At 44.2% G+C, this 19,346-nt stretch overlaps 1 protein-coding gene across 1 annotated transcript in view; it reads left to right on the top strand.

The window, feature by feature from the left end:
• The window catches only part of CWC15 (CWC15 spliceosome associated protein homolog), a 64,801-nt gene that overhangs the window by 14,074 nt on the left and 31,381 nt on the right, over positions 1 to 19,346 (top strand). Inside the window, exons 5-6 of the mRNA XM_029602372.1 lie at positions 7,886 to 7,974; positions 16,159 to 16,269. Coding sequence (XP_029458232.1) covers positions 7,886 to 7,974; positions 16,159 to 16,269 — 200 coding nt within the window. The remainder of the gene's footprint in view (positions 1 to 7,885; positions 7,975 to 16,158; positions 16,270 to 19,346) is intronic.

Genomic DNA, 19,346 nt, shown 5'->3' with positions numbered 1-19,346 from the left:
CCACCGAACTTAATAGCGCCCTCAACATGCAAATGCATGTTGACGGCCCTATTAGGTATTCCCGTGCAATTCAGAAAACAAAATGTGCAGCCAAGCCGCACATTTTGCTTTCAGAAATTAGCGCCTACCCAAAGGTAGGCGCTAATTTCTTCGGGCACTGGGAAAGTGCACAGAAAAGCAATAAAAACTGCTTTTCTGTGCATCCTCCGACTTAATATCATGGCGATATTAAGTCGGAGGTCCCGAAGGGTAAAAATAAATAAAAATGTGAAGTCGGCTCGTGGCTGTCGGGTCAAAAACCTGACGCTCAATTTTGCCGGTTTCCGAGCCCGTGGCTGTCAGCGGGCTCGAGAACAGACGCCGGCAAAATTGAGCGTCGGCTGTCAAACCTGCTGACAGGCCGCCGCTCCAGGCCAAAAGGAGGTGCTAGGGACGCGCTAGTGTCCCTAGCGCTTCCTTTTGCCTGTTTCTACCGCCGGGCCTCATTTAAATACAGAATTGCACGCACAGGCGAGTGGGCGTTCACTCGCTCTCCTGCGGAGTTTACTGAATTGGCCCGATAGTAAATGATGGCAGAAAAAGACCCAAGTATTGTGTATAATCTGCCCAGCAAGTTGTTTAAGGTGTTAGTAACTACTGCTGTGTGCAGGTTAGCGCGGTTAATATGGGTTTTCCCGCAGATAAGCAGGATGAATTAGCCATGCTTACCGGGCGGTGGCCTGGTGTGGAAACTTTTCATAGAACATTTAAAACTTCACTCCTGCATGCCTGCGCGGGGCCTTCCCGCACGACTGACTCTCTTAGTTTTTCGCTTTCCCACCCAGCAATGGTCGTGGGTTCTTCTCTTTGATCTCTCGTCAAAAAAAAAAAAAAATTACTACGGTGAACCCCAAACGGCACTTTTGAGTGCCCTAATAGCTCCTAAAATTCCTAGATTTAAATTTTTGCTAATGTGGCAAAATCATGTCTGTCACAGACAGACATACCCACTGTTACTTATGCCTGTGCCCAAACCACAATCGGACATTCTGCCGGGATTGTGGCAGGATGTCACCAAGAGCCCAGTGGCAGAGAGCTGCGAAGACCGCCGGACTATGGAAGTTGGAGGAGGGCCCATCCGGATCCTATGCCCCTACCCAGCGCTCTGCGTAGTCTTCACAGGGGTGAGAACCCAACAGATTGGAAAAACAGAAGTGGGCATCCTCCTTGGAACCGGATCCCAGTAAGTCAAAATTTCCGAAGGCCAAAGTGGGTCATACAAAGCATGAGCATTCCCGTAAGAGCCCGGACGCGCTGAAGCGTAGTCAAACGAGCGCCAGTGTGTCGAATGCGTCGCTCGATACATTTCATGAGGACTGGAGTTGGACCATGCCTTCGAGGCTGACGCAAGAACCTGATCGATACAAATCGGCTGATGAACTGTGTTGACCAATGTCTGGTCAAACAGCGAAAATGCGTCAATCTGCATCGGACCATGCTTTGAGGATGCTGAGGCATCTACCTCTGACGCATGCATCAAAGCCGAAGAAAACATCAACTCATTCGACGCAAAAGCACCTCGAGTCTGAGGGTATTGCCAGTGTACGCTTACACCAGGCTAAGGATCTACGTGTGGTTTTTACCATCTCTGATCTAGAAGGGTCCAATGACTCAGATGCTAACACTCCTCGTGTTCCAAAGCGCTCTTGTTCATCAACTCCAGACAAACATCACAATGAACCTACCCACAAAAGGTCACAAGCCAGGGAATCTTCAGACTGCCCCTTAAAATGGGCTGAGAAATCGACTTCCCCTAGAAGGGGTCAAAACAGCTCTCCACCAGCTAAGAAGAGAAGGACATCTGTATCTACCACTCCAGAGTTACAAGCTGCAGCCTCTCAATCACTGTCCTAAATTATGGGGATTGTTCAAACCTTCTTTGACACATTAGTGTCTTCTCAGAATCCACACTCCCTGTAGCCCATCAACAGAACAATCGGAGCATTCCACTATCTCTTCCCCGCCCTGCATACAATTGAATGATGAACTAGTACTGGAACCGAGCCCATTGGGATCTGGATCAAGCAGGGAGCCAGTTTATTCCTCTCCACCCTCCCCGAATCTTCATGGAGTATACCATCAGACCCTCCAGAAGAGCCTCCACAACCATTATCACTCCCAGAGGATCTCTCATACCCACGATTTATAGAGAAGGTGGGAACCACCTTGACTTAGAAACCAAAAAAACTTTTAGAACCTAGGGCAGACAAGCACGGGCTACTCAAGATTTTTTACATACCTGTAGAACCAACAGTTCTGCCATCACATTCAATCTTGAATGGAGTAATGGACAGGACATGGGAGTCGCCTTTCTCAGTGCCCCCCACTTCCAAGAAGACAAACTTAAAATTCAGGATGCAGAAATCGGCATATTATGGTCTAGTCCAGCTGCGGCACATATCTGTTGTAGTTGAGTCTGCAATGAGAAAAACCAGTAAAACCAGGCTCTATTCAAACACTCCTCCAGGGAAGGATAGTTGATATCTAGATGATTTTGGAAAAAAGGTATTCCAGGGTGCAGTGCTCAAAACTAAGATCCAGCAACACCAGTTCTACATATCACAGTATTTGTATGAATGCATTTAAAAATAAATAAATAAATAAAATGAAAAAGAAGTCTAATGCACAACAGCCTACAGATGATATTCTGCAGAGGCAAGGTATAACGGGATTGTGGCATCTACTCCACACAGTTTATGAAGGGTTTGAGACTTCGGCAGCAGCCATCGCAGCCAAAAGGATAGCATGGCGCAAGACAAGAATGATTGATTGATTCGCAAGGGCAAACTGGCGGATCTTCCATGTAAGGGAGATACCCTGTTTAGAGAGAAGCTTCGAGAAATGGCATCCCAGCTCAAAGAACAGAGTGTGGCGGTTTCGTCACTCACATCGCCCACTGACCAAGCAACGGCAAAGCATTACTACCCAGCCTATCGGAAAACATTTTATCCTAGGTGCTCCTCTAGGCCATTCTCCTCCGTACAGGCTTCCCCATATCAACAAAGACTGCAGTCGCAGAAGACCCAATCTTGAGGACAGAATTGTTCTCAGTGACAGTCAAAGCCGCCACAGCCTGCTAGTCAAAAACCCTAGCAGTCTTTTTGAGCCTGAACAGGCCACAGCTACAAATTCCGGTGGGTGAATGCCTTCTTTCCTTTCTTTAGGAATGGAATCGGATCACATCAGATTGTTGGGTCCTCAACATCATAAAGAATGGTTACCTCCTAAATTTTCGAACAGTTCCTTGATTACCACACCTAGCTCCAATTTCACAAAGGAAAGGGGATATTCCACTCTTCCTTCAGGAAATCCAATTGCAGCTTCATCAACAAGTGATTTACGTGCTGCGACATCGACAGCTCCAGGGATTTTATTCCCAATACTTCCTCATCCCCAGAAAAAAGTGGAGGCTTGCATCCAATTCTGCACCTCTGGGCCCTGAATCAATACATTCGGCAGGAGAAATTCAAGATAACTTCTCTGAAAACCATTTCACCCTTTCTACAGCCCAACGACTGGATGTGCTCCTTAGACCTGAAAGATGCAAATGCTCAAATATTGATGCATCCCTCTTACTGGCTCTATCTTTGTTTTCAAGACATTACCAATTCAAGGTCCTACCATTTGGCCTCTCTTCGGCACCCAGAGTATTCACAAAATGTCTAGCGGTAGCTGTGACTCATGTTTGGAAACAAGGAATAAATTTTTTTCCATACCTGGACGATTGGCTATTTATGGCACAAAATCCAGAACTGATCCATGCCCACCAAATTCAGACAATGAATTGTTTGGAAAGCCTAGGTTTCATCATAAATTATGAAAAGGTGCATCTTGACCTTACTCAAACCCTACAGTTTATAGTGTGATCATAAACATGTGCCTTTACAAAGCTTTTCTTCCAGAGGACAGGATTTGCACTTTTCAACACTAAAGCTCCTTCCACATCCCACAGCTCGGCAAGTTTTTTCACTGCATTGGGTCACATGGTAGTGACAATGTATGTAGTCCCTCATACATGCCTTCACATGCGTCGTATGCAGTGGGGTCTGAAGACCCAGTGGTAACAACGCTTCCACCCCATGTTGAGACCGCTAACCTTGATTCAGCCAATGATATCAGACATGGATTGGTGTCTGAGTCCCAGTGTCTTACAGTTGGGCGCACCTTTCTGAATCCCGACTCATCAGATAGTGCTAACTACAGATGCTTCCACGAAGGGATGGGGCCTTTGGTCCCCCAGCGAGGTTCTCTCGCTGGGGGCCTTTGGTCCCCCAGCGAGAGAACGTTCCAAATCAACCTATTAGAACTACATGCCATAAGATATGCCATCTGTGCCTTCTTGTTCATTCTTCTACACAAAATGGAGATGGTATACATGGACAATCAGGTGACTATGTTCTACATAAACAAGGAAGGCAGCTTTGGTTCCAAGATACTATGCAAGGAATTGATATTGACGCTGGAATGGGTGGTAGCTCACTCAATACAACTGCAGGCAACCTACCTGCCAGCAATAAGAAACACGGAGGCCGACTGCCTCAGCAGAATCTTTCACCCCCACGAATGGGAGCTACACTGGGACATGGCATCCTCCCAAAGATGGGGGAACACCCTGCATAAATCTTTGCCACCGAGTACAACACAAAGCTACAGATGTTTTGCTCTCTGTATCCAAGCAAAAGAAGACTGCCTCAGGACGCTTTACTGCCCAAGTGGATGGGGTACCTATTGTACATGTTTCCTCCAATTCCACTAATAACTTGAGTGATACAGAAATTCATCGCAGGCAAGTCCAATCTCATCCTCATAGCACCAGCATGGCCCATGCAGCCCTAGTATGCCTACCTCATGCACCTCTCCATACAATGACCGGTCCTTCTTCCAAACCGATCTGCCCTTTGAATGCAGGGGGGGGGGGGGGGGGAACTCTGCTTCACCTCATGCAAGACTCCCTTTATTTGACAGCATGGAGATTGAAAGGGAAGTACTAAGTCATCTTCCTATTCTGGTGGAAATTCAGACCATTCTTACATTTTCAAGAACCATCCACGAGAAAAAATTATGCAGCTAAATGGCATAGGTATTGTCACTGAAGTATGTTGGAAGCACTTGACCCCTTTCATTCTTCACGGGAACAGTTACTTAAATACCTACATTTACTGTACACTTCTGGGCTAGCGGTTTCATAGAAACATAGAAATGATGGCAGAAGACCAAACGGTCTATCCAGTCTGCCCAGCAAGCTTTCACACTTTTTTTTTCATACTTTTCTGTTACTCTTGTCCCTTTAAATAATTTTTTTGGTTCTATTTCCCTTCCACCCCTGCCATCGTAGATAGCAGTGCTGAGCTGCATCTAAGTGAAGTATTCAGCTAATTGGTTTGGGTATAACCGCCGCAATAAGCAAGCTACTCCCTTGCTTGTTTACCCAGCCTGTGCAATTCAGTCCTTATGGTGGTTTGAATATAAGTCCTCTTTTCTTCATTCCCCCTGCCATTGAAGCAGTGAGCTGCGCTGGATATGTATTCTAAGTGAAGTATCAGGCTTGATTTGGGGTAGTAACTGCCGTAACAAGCTACACCCATGCTTGTTTTACCCAGACTATGTAATTCAGTCCTTGTTGGTAGATGTCTGAATATAAAACATCTTTTCTTCATTCCCCCTGCCATTGAAACATAGAGATGAGTGCACCTCAGCGCCATAGCGGCATACCATCCTTCTATACAGGGAGCCTCCATATCCACGCAACCCCTCATATCCTGTTTCATGAGGGGCACCTTGAGGCTCCGACCACACGACCAGCCATACCTTGGGACCAAAATGTGGTCTTGGAAGCGCTAATGCTCTCACCTTTTGAGCCAATGCAAACATCTTCATTGAAATTTCTCACATGGAAAGTTTTATTTCTGGTAGCAATTACCTCAGTCCGAGTCGGCGAGCTTCAAGCGCTAGTTCACTATTCTCCTTACCTACAATTCTATCATGACAGGGTCACCTTACAAACTCATCCATCCTTCCTTCCGAAGGTAATTTCAGTTTTTCATTTGAATCAAACCATTCAAGCTCTATTGCACAGGTTGGATTGTAAAAAAGCATTAGCCTACTATAAGCAAAGGACTTAAACTCCATAAAGACACTCCCAGCTCTTTTTTTTTTTCCTTCAACCTGAATGCCCCCGGATTACCAGTGACTAAACGGTCACTAGCAAACTGGCTAACCCAAAACATCCACTTCTGCTATTCTATCAGATCTGAACATTTGACTTCAAGGGTTAAAACCCATCATTTGAGAGCTATGTCTGCTTTGATCGCACACCTTAGACAGGTGCCTATTCAGGACAGTTGCAGAGCAACAACGTGGTCTTCGCTACATACCTTCGCCTCTCATTACTACCTCCAGCACCATACCAGGTCTGATGTGTTCATGGGGCAAGAGATACTGCATCATGCCACTAATTCTTAAGACTGTCCATACTTGGCAGGGATGCTTTGCACAAATAATCCTGCATATATCCAAACATATAAACATTTCTGAATGAATATCCTGTGCTTCATCTCCCTAGCTAGGGATTCCCAAACAGCATTGCTAATTCAGCCTGCTTATCTGCAGGAAAAAAGCAAGTTTGCTTACCATAAACGGTGTTTTCCGTAGATAACCAAATGAATTAGCCATGCATCCCCACCCACCTCCCTGGACAGTCTGTATCCTTCTGCCTGCTCTGTCTACCTTCCTATATACTCCTTCTTCTTTGCTGTCTACTCAACTGAAAGGAGAGAGTCAGTCGCGCGGGAAGGCACCGCACAAGTGTTCAGGAGCAAAGTTTTAAACGTTCTATGATAAGTTCCCGCTTACCATATATGGTGTCTTCCGTAGATAGCAGGATGAATTAGCCATGGACTACCTGCCTCCCTCACTGGAGGGTTGATTACATAGCTAGTTTTAGCTCTGATATAGAGTGAGGAAGTTCATGAGGCAATGCCTGCACAGGAACTCCCTCACAGCAATGCTCAAAGCTCTACTAGCTTGGAGAGATGAGTCCGTTTGGTGGTGCTGAATGATGTCACCCACATGTTATGGCTAATTCATCATGCTAGCTATAGAAAACACAGTTTACGGTAAGCAAACTTGCTCTTAGATGGGGCACCTACTACAAATTAGAGATACTAGGTCCAATATCGTTCCTACCCTTTTTGGTTCAATCACCATTTGTTTAAGCAGAACACCTTGAAAGGCACATACAGTTGCTCTACTTCTTATGGATTCTGCAGCAGGGATACTCCAATCTATCTTTGGCAGATTAAAATCTCCAATGAATAACAGCCCTCTCTCTTCCTTCCAACCTTTTGGATATTTTTGGCCAGATCCCAGTTCTTTTGTTTGATTCCAAGGCCTATAGACCACCAGTGTAAATGGAAGTGTTATCATTTTTTTTTTTAAGACAGCCTACAGTGCTTCCTCCTTTCTTTGCACCCTCTGCATTTTAGTTAATAGGATGATTATTTGATATAAAGAGCTACTCCATGCCCCCCCTCCCCCCATTCTTCTTCTACAGGTCATATCCCATTCATGAGACTCACTGAATCCCTTCTCTGTAACAGCAATAATATCCAAGTCTACCTCCACCATTAGGGCCTGCAGATCTGGAACTTTGTTGCTGAGACAATGAGCATTTGTGCACATAGCATTTCAGTTTTTCTCTCTTGGCTTGCTGCTATTCCTGGGTACCTTTTATCTTATATTATGCTTAAGAGTGGACCAGTTGTCTGTCTTTCTCCACTCTGCTCCTGTATTCATTCTAGTTTTTAATGTATTTTTTAATGATGCAGCCTTTCTGGTTTCCTTGCAGAGCACACAACATCATCTTCTGTGTCTAAGAAACCTCGGTTAGACCAGATACCTGCAGCCAACCTTGATGCAGATGATCCACTCACAGACGTACGTATGGAAAGGCTCTAATTAATGTTCTTTTCTTAACATTATCATTGGGCAGGAGTAATTATGCCAATTGCTAAACCTGAGGCAGGTTCTGTGGTCAAAATCAAGTCATCAAATTATGTCTCTCTAAATTTAGTACCCTTTTCTCTTGCACATCCTTCCCTCACCTATGTATTTTGACCTGTTGCCAGTAAGTTTCACTGAATGAAAGTGTAACCCCTGTGGCAAAAATTCATCTTCCCAGCCCAGGGAAACAGTGGGGTAATTTGTCCAGTCTCTCCAGACATGGGCTGGGGGCAGAATAATCAGCAGGGCTAAATTGAGTCCCTGGCATCTTGAAACGACACATTGTCCACACAATACTGGTGCTCCAAAAATAAATAGTTTTACTGAAGTAGTAATCACGTAGCAAGATAAATAGTGGAAATGCAGTTTTGGAATCAGTTTAGTAGTCACAAGGTCTGAAAATAGTAGAGTCCTTCATTCACAGTTCAACATCAGAAGAATTAACTTCAACAGGAAACTGCATCTTCTCAAAATCACAGTTCATTTCTCTGTATCCACTTTCTTAAATCAGTAGAAACAGTTCCCTGTATCACAGTTCTGATTCACAGGTTTGTATTCTCACTTGAAGATTGGTCATTGTAGCCAATAAGTCATTTTAAAGTAACAGTTCCCACAGTCTACAGTCTTATTCTTTATTCACTCATTTCCTTGGGGAACTCAAAATAGTTAGAATGCTTTCTCTCACCCCCATCAAGTCTCTCCACTGGGCAGGTCCTTGCTTTCCAGCCGTACCCCAAAGGTCTCTATTTACAAGGTTTATCCTCTGCTTCTCACTCTCTTACCACACTTGACGGGCTGCTAGCAGAATGCAGCTTCTGGTCCCCACTGGACTCCTGGCAGACACTACTTCCCCCTTGGGTTCCACAGGCTCCACACACACTGCTTCTCCACTTCAGTCTCAACGACCTTGGACTCTTCCACTGTTCTAGTCACTGTAGCATCTCAGAAGGGGTACTTGCTGTATCTCTTTCCAATCTCTTTGTCTCTGGTGATGCCATATGGCAGGGGTGGCCAACCTCGATCCTTGAGAGTCACAAACAGGCCAGATTTTCAGGATATCCACAATGCATATGCATGAGATCTTTTTGCATACAATGGAGGCAATACATACAGATCTATCTTATGCATATGCATTGTGGATATCCTGAAAACCTGGCCTGTTTGTGGCTCTCAGGGACTGGAGTTGGCCACCCCTACCATAAGGGATGGCACCTCAGCTCTTTCCATACCACACTTTCACGATCTCTTCCAGACTCTCTCCAAGGGCTATGATAGCCCCTTAGACACCTAACTGCAACTCTCAGCAAGATGGAACACCTCATGGTTCTTTCTCTCTTCCCTGGGTACCACAGGAGATAGCACCATTCAGCTCTCACTCCTCAATTCTGGTATGGCTCCTCCAGGCTCTGCTCCCAGATTCCCTTCCTCAGATGACCAGCAGTTTACCCATGTACACACTAACTTTTATACCACACTAACCATGTACTGCCATTTATTTTATTTATTTATTTATTTGTTGGTTTTTATATACCGCCGTTCATCCTAGGATATCGCGTCGGTTTACAGGAAAACAAAACAAAACGTCAATGCGTTGTACATAGAACATTGTAATAGAAATTATGAACTAGTATATAAATAACTCATACCACTGACACATACCTGTCTGCCTTTCCTTTAACCTTTAAGGCTGGAAGTTTCCACTTTTTAGAGTAAACTTTTCAACTCCTTGTCCATTTTCCTAAGCCATACACCCTGTGGGAAGGGATGAGCTGATTCTCCTCCCAAGTAGCCATTCCTTTCTTGTGTCCCTGGGTTGATTCTTCAGACCAGAGCATTCCCCATTGTAAAGAATAGAACAAACATTTAACCTTCCAGTTACACATAGAAACATAGGACCTAGTAAGGCTTAGTATCCTGATGCCATCTAGTGGCAGTGCCACAAAAGTAAAAGATCAAATGTCAGCAGCAGACATCTGTGTAAATCACTACATAATTTTTCTAGTCCATGTTAATTGTCTTGTACCTGGTTGTAATAAAATAGAACGTGTCATTTTTCAGTATTCCTGAAATGTTATATTCCTTAGTATAGTACACACCGATCATGTGTACAAAGCTTTGCAGTATATTTAGACAAAGGAGACTGAGGTATACACACAGATGCATTGAGAGGAGACCAGCTTGGGGCTCCTTTTTCCAAAGCTGGACATTATTCACTACTCTAAAAGGACAGAGTTTGAGGTAGTAAATTGTGACAACTGTGCATAGAACTGGTCCTGCAGTAGTTAACAAAATTCACTAAATATTTCCCTTTAGCACTATGATTCTGTAAAGTCCCATGAAAACTGCATATTTCTTAGCGTCCAGTCAGATGAATCCAGAACAAGTGGGTTTATGCTCCCATACTAGCAGATGGAGATGGAGCAAACTGATGCACAGTATATGACGCCCTCTGGTGACATCAGCCTGCCAGAATTCTCTGACTCCAGCAGATGTTGGACGTGCATCTCCCCACTGGGGTTTGCTCGATTTGAGAAAAATAGAATTAAGGAGAAAACAGAGGATTGCCCCACTCTCCTGCTGTGATACCATAAGGTCCCTCCCCCAGTTGAGAATTCCTGAGGTGATTTCCGTGGTCCCTCAGAGGTGTGCCTTGGTCCGATAGCTGGTTTTTCAACTGGCATGTTCTTAGCTGCTTGTGCAGTTGATAGGTAGCGGGTGCAGGAAGCTGAGTGCAGTGGTGATGGCAAATGCCCTCTCCCCCTGCAGCTGGAGACCGCCTCTATACTCAACCAGGTAAGGTTGAGCTCCGTAAGTGAAGGAGAGTTTGGTTAAGGCTTCCTTCCTCCCAGTCTCTTTTCTCGGTGCGCCATTCCGACGTTCGTCTTGCTCCAGGGGAGGTTGCGGGATGTGGGCAGCCTGGCGGGTTGAGCAGCCTCAATTGGCTAGACCCCGCTCTAAGGCTACTTGGCTACATGCCAAGAGGTAGGCCTCAGCAGCTTTTTGTGTGCTTCTTAGGCTGCCCTCGACAGGATTGTCTGTTTGGCCTGTGCGTCTAGCTGTGCGTCCAGTTGTGCGTCCAGTTTTTTCTGGATGCCTAGTTGAGCTTGTTGTGCGTCTAGGCTAGCGCTTACTTGTGCATTTTGTTGTTCGCCTGCCCTTGAACTGCGCTTATTCTACGGATACCTAGGTTTTGGGAGTCTAGCAGTGGGATGCCTAAGTATCAGACACCCAAGTTTTGTATGCCTGGAAATTTTGGACATCTTTAAAAAAAAAAAAAAACCCAAAAAAAACCCCAACAGACAGACACACGCCTCCCACCGCCACTTAACACACTGTCTGCCATAATGGTGCTTATACCTAAAAAGGCTAAGTGCCTTTCTCTTTGCTTTGCCTGTCATATTAGGGCATCTCAGCTAGGAGTGCCCGCTAATTGTTCCAGCGCTGTTTGGAGGCTCAGGGAGATTTATCCTCCTCTGATTTCATAAAGTCTAGTCCTTCCCAGCTGGATGGCAGTCTGGCTAAAGACAGCTTAGCTGGAGCGCCTGATTTTGGAACTCTCCTAACTGATTCCTCAGCAGGAGATGATAACTCCGTGAGTACATCTCAGGTGCCTCCTAGTTTGGACACTTCCACATTTTTCTAGGGGGTGCAATCTTCAACTCGATCCATTGCTCCTAGAGTGGATGAGCAGGTGGGAGCCTTGCCTGGGCCTTCTCTTAAGCGCTGGAGTACTCCTAGAGTGGGGGTGGGTTCTACTGATAGAAACCCAGATGGCATGGATGATGACACCGATCCTGATTCTGTGGAAGATTGTGAAATCCCTCCAGGTCTAGAACCATATAGAACTATGTTACGGTTCTTTCATAGAGATGAACTGCCACTTTGATCTCCCAGACCTTGGAAATGCTCACGGTCCCTGGCACGGATCCTGTGTCTGAGTCAAAGAAAAATCCCATTTTGGTTTCCTTGCGAAAAGCCTCTTGTTTTTTCCCAGTTTTGGAGGCTGTTCAAGATTGATTGATCTTGAGTGGGGTGCCTCAGAGGCTAATTTCAAAGGGGGTTGGGTTTTGGAAGGCCTGTACCCTCTGGATCCAATGGTAAGAGAACGCTTACGTTTTCTGAAGGTAGATGCGCTTGTGTGTGCAGTTGCCAAGTGGACCACTATTCCCGTAGAAGGAGGAGCGACCTTGAAGGATGCTTATGTAGAAAGATTGAGACTATCCTCAAGTGGGCATCTGAAGCAGTGGCAATGACCTTTCAGATCACTTCTTGTTCCTTTGGGCTCGCTCTTGTTTGCTTCTTTCGCAGGAGATTGATGACGCTGGAACCAGCTGCTGCCTTCTTGGCTGATGCGGGCTGTGATTTGGTTTGCACTTCAGCCAGAAGGGTGGCTTCGATAGTAGCGGCCAGGCACAGAAATGGGTCGGCCGATGTGACCGCTAAGGCTAACCTCACCAAGTTGTCATTCAATGGCTCGCTTTTATTTGGGAGTGAGTAGGAGAAACTGGCCAATAAGTGGGGCGAATCTCCAGTTTCTCATTTGCCGGAGGATAAGAAGCAGACATTGCACTCCTTTACCATGAGGGGTCATGCTAGAGGATCCAGTCATTTTAGACCCTATAGAGGGACAACCTTTCAGAAGAGTCAGCCAGTAAGCAAAAACCCTAAGCGTCTTCCTATTCGTGTTGCCTGTCATATTAGTGTTCTCAGCCTGACCTGGCTTCTAACCTGTGTCAGCTCTGCTCAGACACTCAGGGAGAGTTGTCTTCCTCTGATTTTGCTAAGCCTGGATCTTCCCATTCTGATGATGAGTTGGTCATGGCCTTGACAGGGGGGACGCCAGATCTTGGTTCTACCTTAACTGGATCCTCCACTGGCGAGGGCAGTTCTATGCGACCAGCTCCAGTTCCTTCTGGAGTTGGTCTGGACCCGATTGCTTTTTCATGGGAGGAATTTTTTCAAGGCTTACTAGCCTTTCTTCAGGCGCAGTCCTCAGCTTCCCACATTTCTGAAGTTAGCTCTGGAATTCATTGGCAGAGGATGTGGTTACAGCAGTTAGTGTAACTGGGTTTAAAAAAGGTTTGGATAAGTACCTAGAGGAAAAATCCATAAAATTCTATTATGATAATAAACAATTATACCCCCTCATTTATCAAAATGCTATGCAAATCTGAAAAAGAGGAGGAGTTAGGAGCGGGCTGGGTTTACCGGTCTGTGAAGAGCTATCGCACGGCTTTAATGCCGATTTTAGCTACAACGTTTTCAGGAGCATTAAGCCGTGCGAAAGTTTGCGTTACGGCTGTATCACCCGTTGTGATGTTTTTCGCAGATGCCGGTTTTGGTAGTTTGAAGCTCCCAGAGCATCCACCTAGCTATCAGAGACCTCCAGTGGGGGTGGGGGGGGTGGGGGAGAGAGAGAGAGACTAGCCATAATGCCATCAGATACGTATTTATATCTCTATGGGAGGCCCACCTAGTAACTCGAGGTGAGGCTTAGGTATTAGTGTAGTGGGTTAGGGGCCACTTTGACATTCAATGTGAGACGTACGAACAGAACAGTGAAGATGAGATTTGTGCAATGTTCTTTCAACCTAGCTTGATGTTACCAAGATTGAGAGTCCATCAAGCTATGTTGCGAGGACATTGCACAAAGCTCATCGTTGGGTGTATTTCCTCACTCCGAGGGTCATCAAATGTTCACAAGAGAGCACTGTTCTGTTCGTACGTCTCACATTGAATGTCAAAGTGGCCCCTAACCCCCTACACTAATACCTAAGCCTCACTTCTAGTTGCTAGGTGGGCCTCCCATAGAGATATAAATATGTATCTAGGGTGATGGCTAGTCTCAGTCTCTCTCCCTCTCCGCCCCCACCCAGTGGTTGTATGTAGGAAATACCACATTCTGGCACTTATCTCAAAGTGTGAAAAAGTTATCGCAGCTCTTCGCAAAGGTATTAGCGCAAATTGCGATAAACTCCCTGTTAACATAAAACACGGCCCTTTTTCTATCGCATGCAATATTTACTGTATTTTCATAAATCCAGGCCATAGTTTATGATTTATCTAATGTTTGGGTACTTGCCAGGTACTTGTGAGTTGGATTGGCCACTGTTGGAAACAGGATACTGGGCTTGATGGACCCTTGGTCTGACCCAGTATGGCATATCTTATGTTCTTGAAGAGAGTCAAACATCTTCATCCTCCCTTGCATCTACCGGTGCCTTTTTCGGACTTTAATCTGGTATTGATTTTTTTGGGTGGGTTCTACTTTTCGGCCATTGCATGATCTCTCCTTGCAGCTGCTTACTTTGAAACTGTTTTTCTGGTGGTGATCTGTTCAGTGAGGCATATCTCTGAGCTACAGGCTCTTTCTTGCTATGAATGGTTTCTATGAATAATCCCAGGGGAGGTGCAGCTCAGGATTGGACCTTCCTTTTTGCTGAAGGGGTATCACAGTTCCATTTGAATTAGTCTATTTCCCTGTCACATTGGACAAGGACTGAGATGAGCAGTATTATCAGTTGTTGCATGCCTTAGATATAAAGTGGCATCTGATGTGGTACTTGAAGGTTACTCTCTCGAGGAAGACTCAGCTACTGTTTGTTTTCCATGATGGAGGTAGACAAGGGGGAATCTGCGTCACAGGCGACAGTAGCTTGTTAGGTTAAAGAGGTCCTCACGGCTGTCTGTGGATGTAGATGTTCCATTGCCTAGGCAGGTAAGGGTGCATTCCACTAGAGCACAAACTGTCTCGTGAATGGAGATTCAGTTGTCTTATGTCTAGATTTGCCGGGCAGTAATGTGGTCATCCTTACAAACTTTCTTCAAGAATTGTTGCTTAGATGTTAATGCCCAAGAGGATACAGCCTTCGCGAGGAGTGGTGTTGACGGAAGTATAGGCAGCCTCTCATCCATTTAGGGAGTAGCTTTGGTACATCCCACTGATGTGGATTGGCTCTCCTGAGTGCAGAGGAAGGTGAAATTACTTCTTACCTGATAATTTCCTTTCTTCTAAGGAAAGCAGGACAATCCACAACCTGCCCTTGGCTAAATACTTGGTTTTGGTTTCAGTTCGGCCCTTATGAGTCGTTTTGAAGGACTGGTAAGTGAAAAACCAGCCCCTAAGGTCAGTTGATGGTAAATTTTTTTTTTTTTTAACTTCCCAATTGGCTGGAAATAATGAGTTGTTGACTGTTAATAGTCATGGTTCAAGTATAATCAGTTTGTCCACAGTTTGAATTTTCTAAAGATACTGGCAGGCTGATGCAGGGCTATATGTCTGTGACGACAGTTTTCTCCATCTTCATCTGTTGGTAGGAGTACATAACCCACTGGTGTGGATTGGCCTTCTTCCTTTCTTAGAGGAAAGGAAATTATCAGGGAAGAAGTAATTTCCCCTTAGTGCTCTTCTCGGCATTTCCAGTTAGCGATGAAAAGTAGCATTCCCCCTTCCTCCTCCCAAGGATGATGGATCAGCCTACCACAGTTCTATGTTGGTTAGATTTCAGCCTATCATATGTGGAGCCGGCTTGCAGCCAGTGTTTTTCTAAGTATCTTCCTTCTTGTTATAGGTGCGTAGATCACTTGTGAACCAGGGCAGATTCTTGTGTTGCTTAGAAGCATGGACTTCTTCTAAACCCACAAAGCCCAGCAAATTTGTGACAAACTATGCTACAAGAGCATTTTGATATTAAAAACTTACATAAATGAGGGTATGTGTTACCAAGATCTATGTAAGGTTAACATACATCAGGAAATTCAGAGTTCTAGCACCCATAACTGCGTACTCTTACCTCACAAAGAACAAGGGGTGATATTTTCTGTGGCATCATGTCACAGTTGTGTAAAATGGTAAACATTATTCTTGTAAAAATAGAATAAGAGAGAGGATTCTCAAGCCCTGGATACCACAGAATATTCTGTGGTTAAATGTTCATGGCTACCATAACTCTGAATTGCTCAACTTTTGTGCATTTTGCTTGGACCCATAGTATTAGTCTGTCAGTTTTATCAAGAGTATAATAATTTTTTTTTCTTTTTATCACTTTTCAACATGGATTGTCTGGAGTACAATGTACATAACCAGGCTGGTGTGTTTTGTTTTCCTACTGCCATTAGGAAGATGATGAAGATGACGATTCCGATGAGGACAGCGATGATGATACTGCAGCTCTCTTGGCTGAGCTGGAGAAGATCAAGAAAGAGCGAGCTGAGGAGCAGGCCCGCAAGGTCAGGCAGATTCCTTTTATTGAGGGGCAGATTTTAAAACCTGTGCGCGGGCGCAGATTTGTTCGCACAACCCGGGGCGAACAAATCTACGCCCAATTTTATAACATGCACGCGCATACTCTGTTCCCAAACCATCCCGATAGACCTTCGCCTTTCTAGTTCTTCTATGTATGCCTTACCGCCATCTTCTCCGCGTTTACCCATCTCGGCTATCAATCGACTTGTTGAGACGGGTAAACGCCGAGAAGACGGCGGTAAGGCATACATAAGACCGCCTTTTAGTTCTTCTATCGGGATGGTTTGGGAACAGAGTATGTGTTGAAACGCTTAGCCCGAAATGACTGAAACGGCTGATAAAGAACAATGTCAGTTGTGAATTTCCAGCTCCAACATTTCTCGAGCACTTGAAAGTCTATTTTTTTGAGACTGAGATAATCTCCAAAAATTGTTTGAGAGGTTTTATGCCTCTGGTAAAAACCTTTTGCGAGGCTCTTCTATCAATAAGCTGGAAAAAGTCAAGAGTGGTTGACTCGGTGAACACAAGGGTTCGGGATTTAAGAAAAAGATTGTATTATAATAGTGATAAGAGAGCCGTGTGGCAGTACTGGACCCGGTGATTTCTCTGACTCACCCTTCAGTGTTCAGAATCGAGAGGTGGGAGTGATCTATACACTGTTGACTGGTTCCTTTCGAGCTAATTCCCCTGAAGGAGCCAGGAAGGTGAAACAAGGGCCTTGTTGGGAAAGAAAATTACATAATCGAGAAACACTACAGATGAGGGCTTTTGAAAACGCAGCTTGGATATCTACATGTGATAGTGCAGCCCACATAATAGTGGTTCAAATAGTGAAATAAAGCATTGTTAAATAGTAATAATAGTACTACCATATGCATAAATGTATTAAGAATTAAACTCAGTGTAGTGTTTTTTGTTGTCAACAGTGATTAATGTATAAAGTACTATATCTCAGGGAGAGATTGAGTTTAGCAGTAGAATAGTGGTAAGGCCTATAAACATTAATGTGTGGAGATTCATATATGTTTAGATAAATGTTGAGGTCTATGAGGGGAAAACTCTAATTTTCTTAGAGTGGAATATTTAATATGAGTGTTTTTACATAAAAAACTAATATATATATATATATATATATATATATATATATAAAAATTTTTGTGGTTTTTCACGCTATTGACCTCTTCAGAAATTGTATTTATACTTGTTAAACACCACAGTTTATGTGGGAACTGCTGCATCCCATTTTTTATATCTGTCACACCTCTGAGCATACTTCTCCAACCACATGCTTATTTATATCAGCAAGTAGGTTATGTGAAGTGGCACAGATCTTATCGTGCACATTATATTAGCATTCCATGCCAGCATTAAATTTCATTTCTTTGTCGTCCTGCTCCACTGATCAAGAACCTGTGGGTTTAGTCCCCTCATCCAGCAATTGGAGGCAAAGGGGTTTTTTTGTGTGTTGTGTTTTTGTTTTTTTTTTTGCTTTTTTTTGATTACATCACCTGTATATATGTTATGCATAGATACAGCCAGTGTTCTCTGTCTCCAGCTATTAGATGGACAGTTGTGGACAAGCCTCAACCTGGTTTTTTAATTGTGATATAGCCCTTAAACTAGTTTTGAGTCAAATTTATCTTAATGGACCAAACTCCTGGGCTTGTTCTCTGCAGTGATGCAAGCCAGGACAGCAAAGCAGCTCACTACCCATCTGATAGGGTTTTCTTTCTCTGGGAGACCTCTACATGTGTAGTTTGAGCAAGCCCTTTTCAAAAAAAGGGATCATCTGCTTACTCTGAGCTGAAATGCTTGTGGAAGCCAAGCTCCCGCAATTGATAAGCCTTGCAGTGAAGCATGCCGTTGAGAATTTGAAAGCTCACCGCCTCTTGTCAGGACAAAAGTGAGCCCACTAACTCAAGGGCTTCCATCCTGGCTTCCATCGCTTGAATATGGTAATAGGATGAGCAACAAAAGACAGTTGACAAAAAGGTAATACACTCTTTTATTATTCAAATTGCCTTTAACCTTTTTCAAGGCAGAAAAAAAACCAGAGCTTTCAGCTGGCTAAGGTAAGTAAGAATGGATATGATTAAAAAAAAAATAGAAAAAGGGAAAAGATACATTCAGTTTGTATTGGGAATGGTTTTCTAAGGCTAGGAGATATTATCTGAGGATTGCCATGTGTTAGTTTATATGTCTGAGTGCTGTGCTCTCTGTGACCATTAAAAGGCAGCAGGGCACAGAGTGTTTAGCTTGCAAACTCGATGATAAAACAGAGTACATCAAACAGAGAAAGTTTACAATCTGGGGTACTAATAGCCTGAACCTAGTACATGCATATATTTTAAATACACAGAGACATTCCCAGAGAGAGCAACTAAGGGTTTCTTCTTTGTGTCTGGAATGCTGCCATCTTGAAAACTGGAGCAGTTACAGCCGCATATGATTAAAAACAAGGACCTTCTGCTGTTTAACTCTCCAAATGCTGGGACAAAGTGATTATTGCCAGCAGTCCTGCCTCTAGGGAGTTTTCTCCCCCAGATCCTTAAGATTCCTAAACAAAGCCTTTCAGTCTTTAAAGAAAAAAAAATTGATTCTGAGCAATAGCAGGTTTAATAATCCATCTGTTTCACTAAGTTGAAATTTAGGTATGAAAAATTCTGCCAACTGAGTTTCAGTTCTAAGAGGGACACAAGAAGGCATCCGTAGCCATTCCACTCTATTCAGAACTGGAGATTAAACTAATTTCAGAATGAACCTTCCCCTCAGGTAAAGTATCGTTTTGTTTTAAGACACAGGATGCTGCCAGATTCTCCTTACTGAACAGGAAGTCATCTATCCTTTTGGATGGAGGCACCACGTGTAAGGAATTATACTCCACTTTTTTTTATTCCCATCAACTTTCTGTGCGGATGGCATCTACACTAGGAGGGTAGAAAGAGCTCTATTCAGCAGAAATCTGCAGCTTGTTCATGGAGAACAGACTGCACAATTTGAATCCACAGCTGCCTATCATGTTGTCAAGATTAATGAATTTAGTTCTTCCAGATCACTAGCA

This window comes from Rhinatrema bivittatum, chromosome 5 (assembly GCF_901001135.1).
Source record: "Rhinatrema bivittatum chromosome 5, aRhiBiv1.1, whole genome shotgun sequence".
NCBI lineage: Eukaryota > Metazoa > Chordata > Amphibia > Gymnophiona > Rhinatrematidae > Rhinatrema > Rhinatrema bivittatum.
This window is presented reverse-complemented; position numbering and strand designations above follow the sequence as displayed.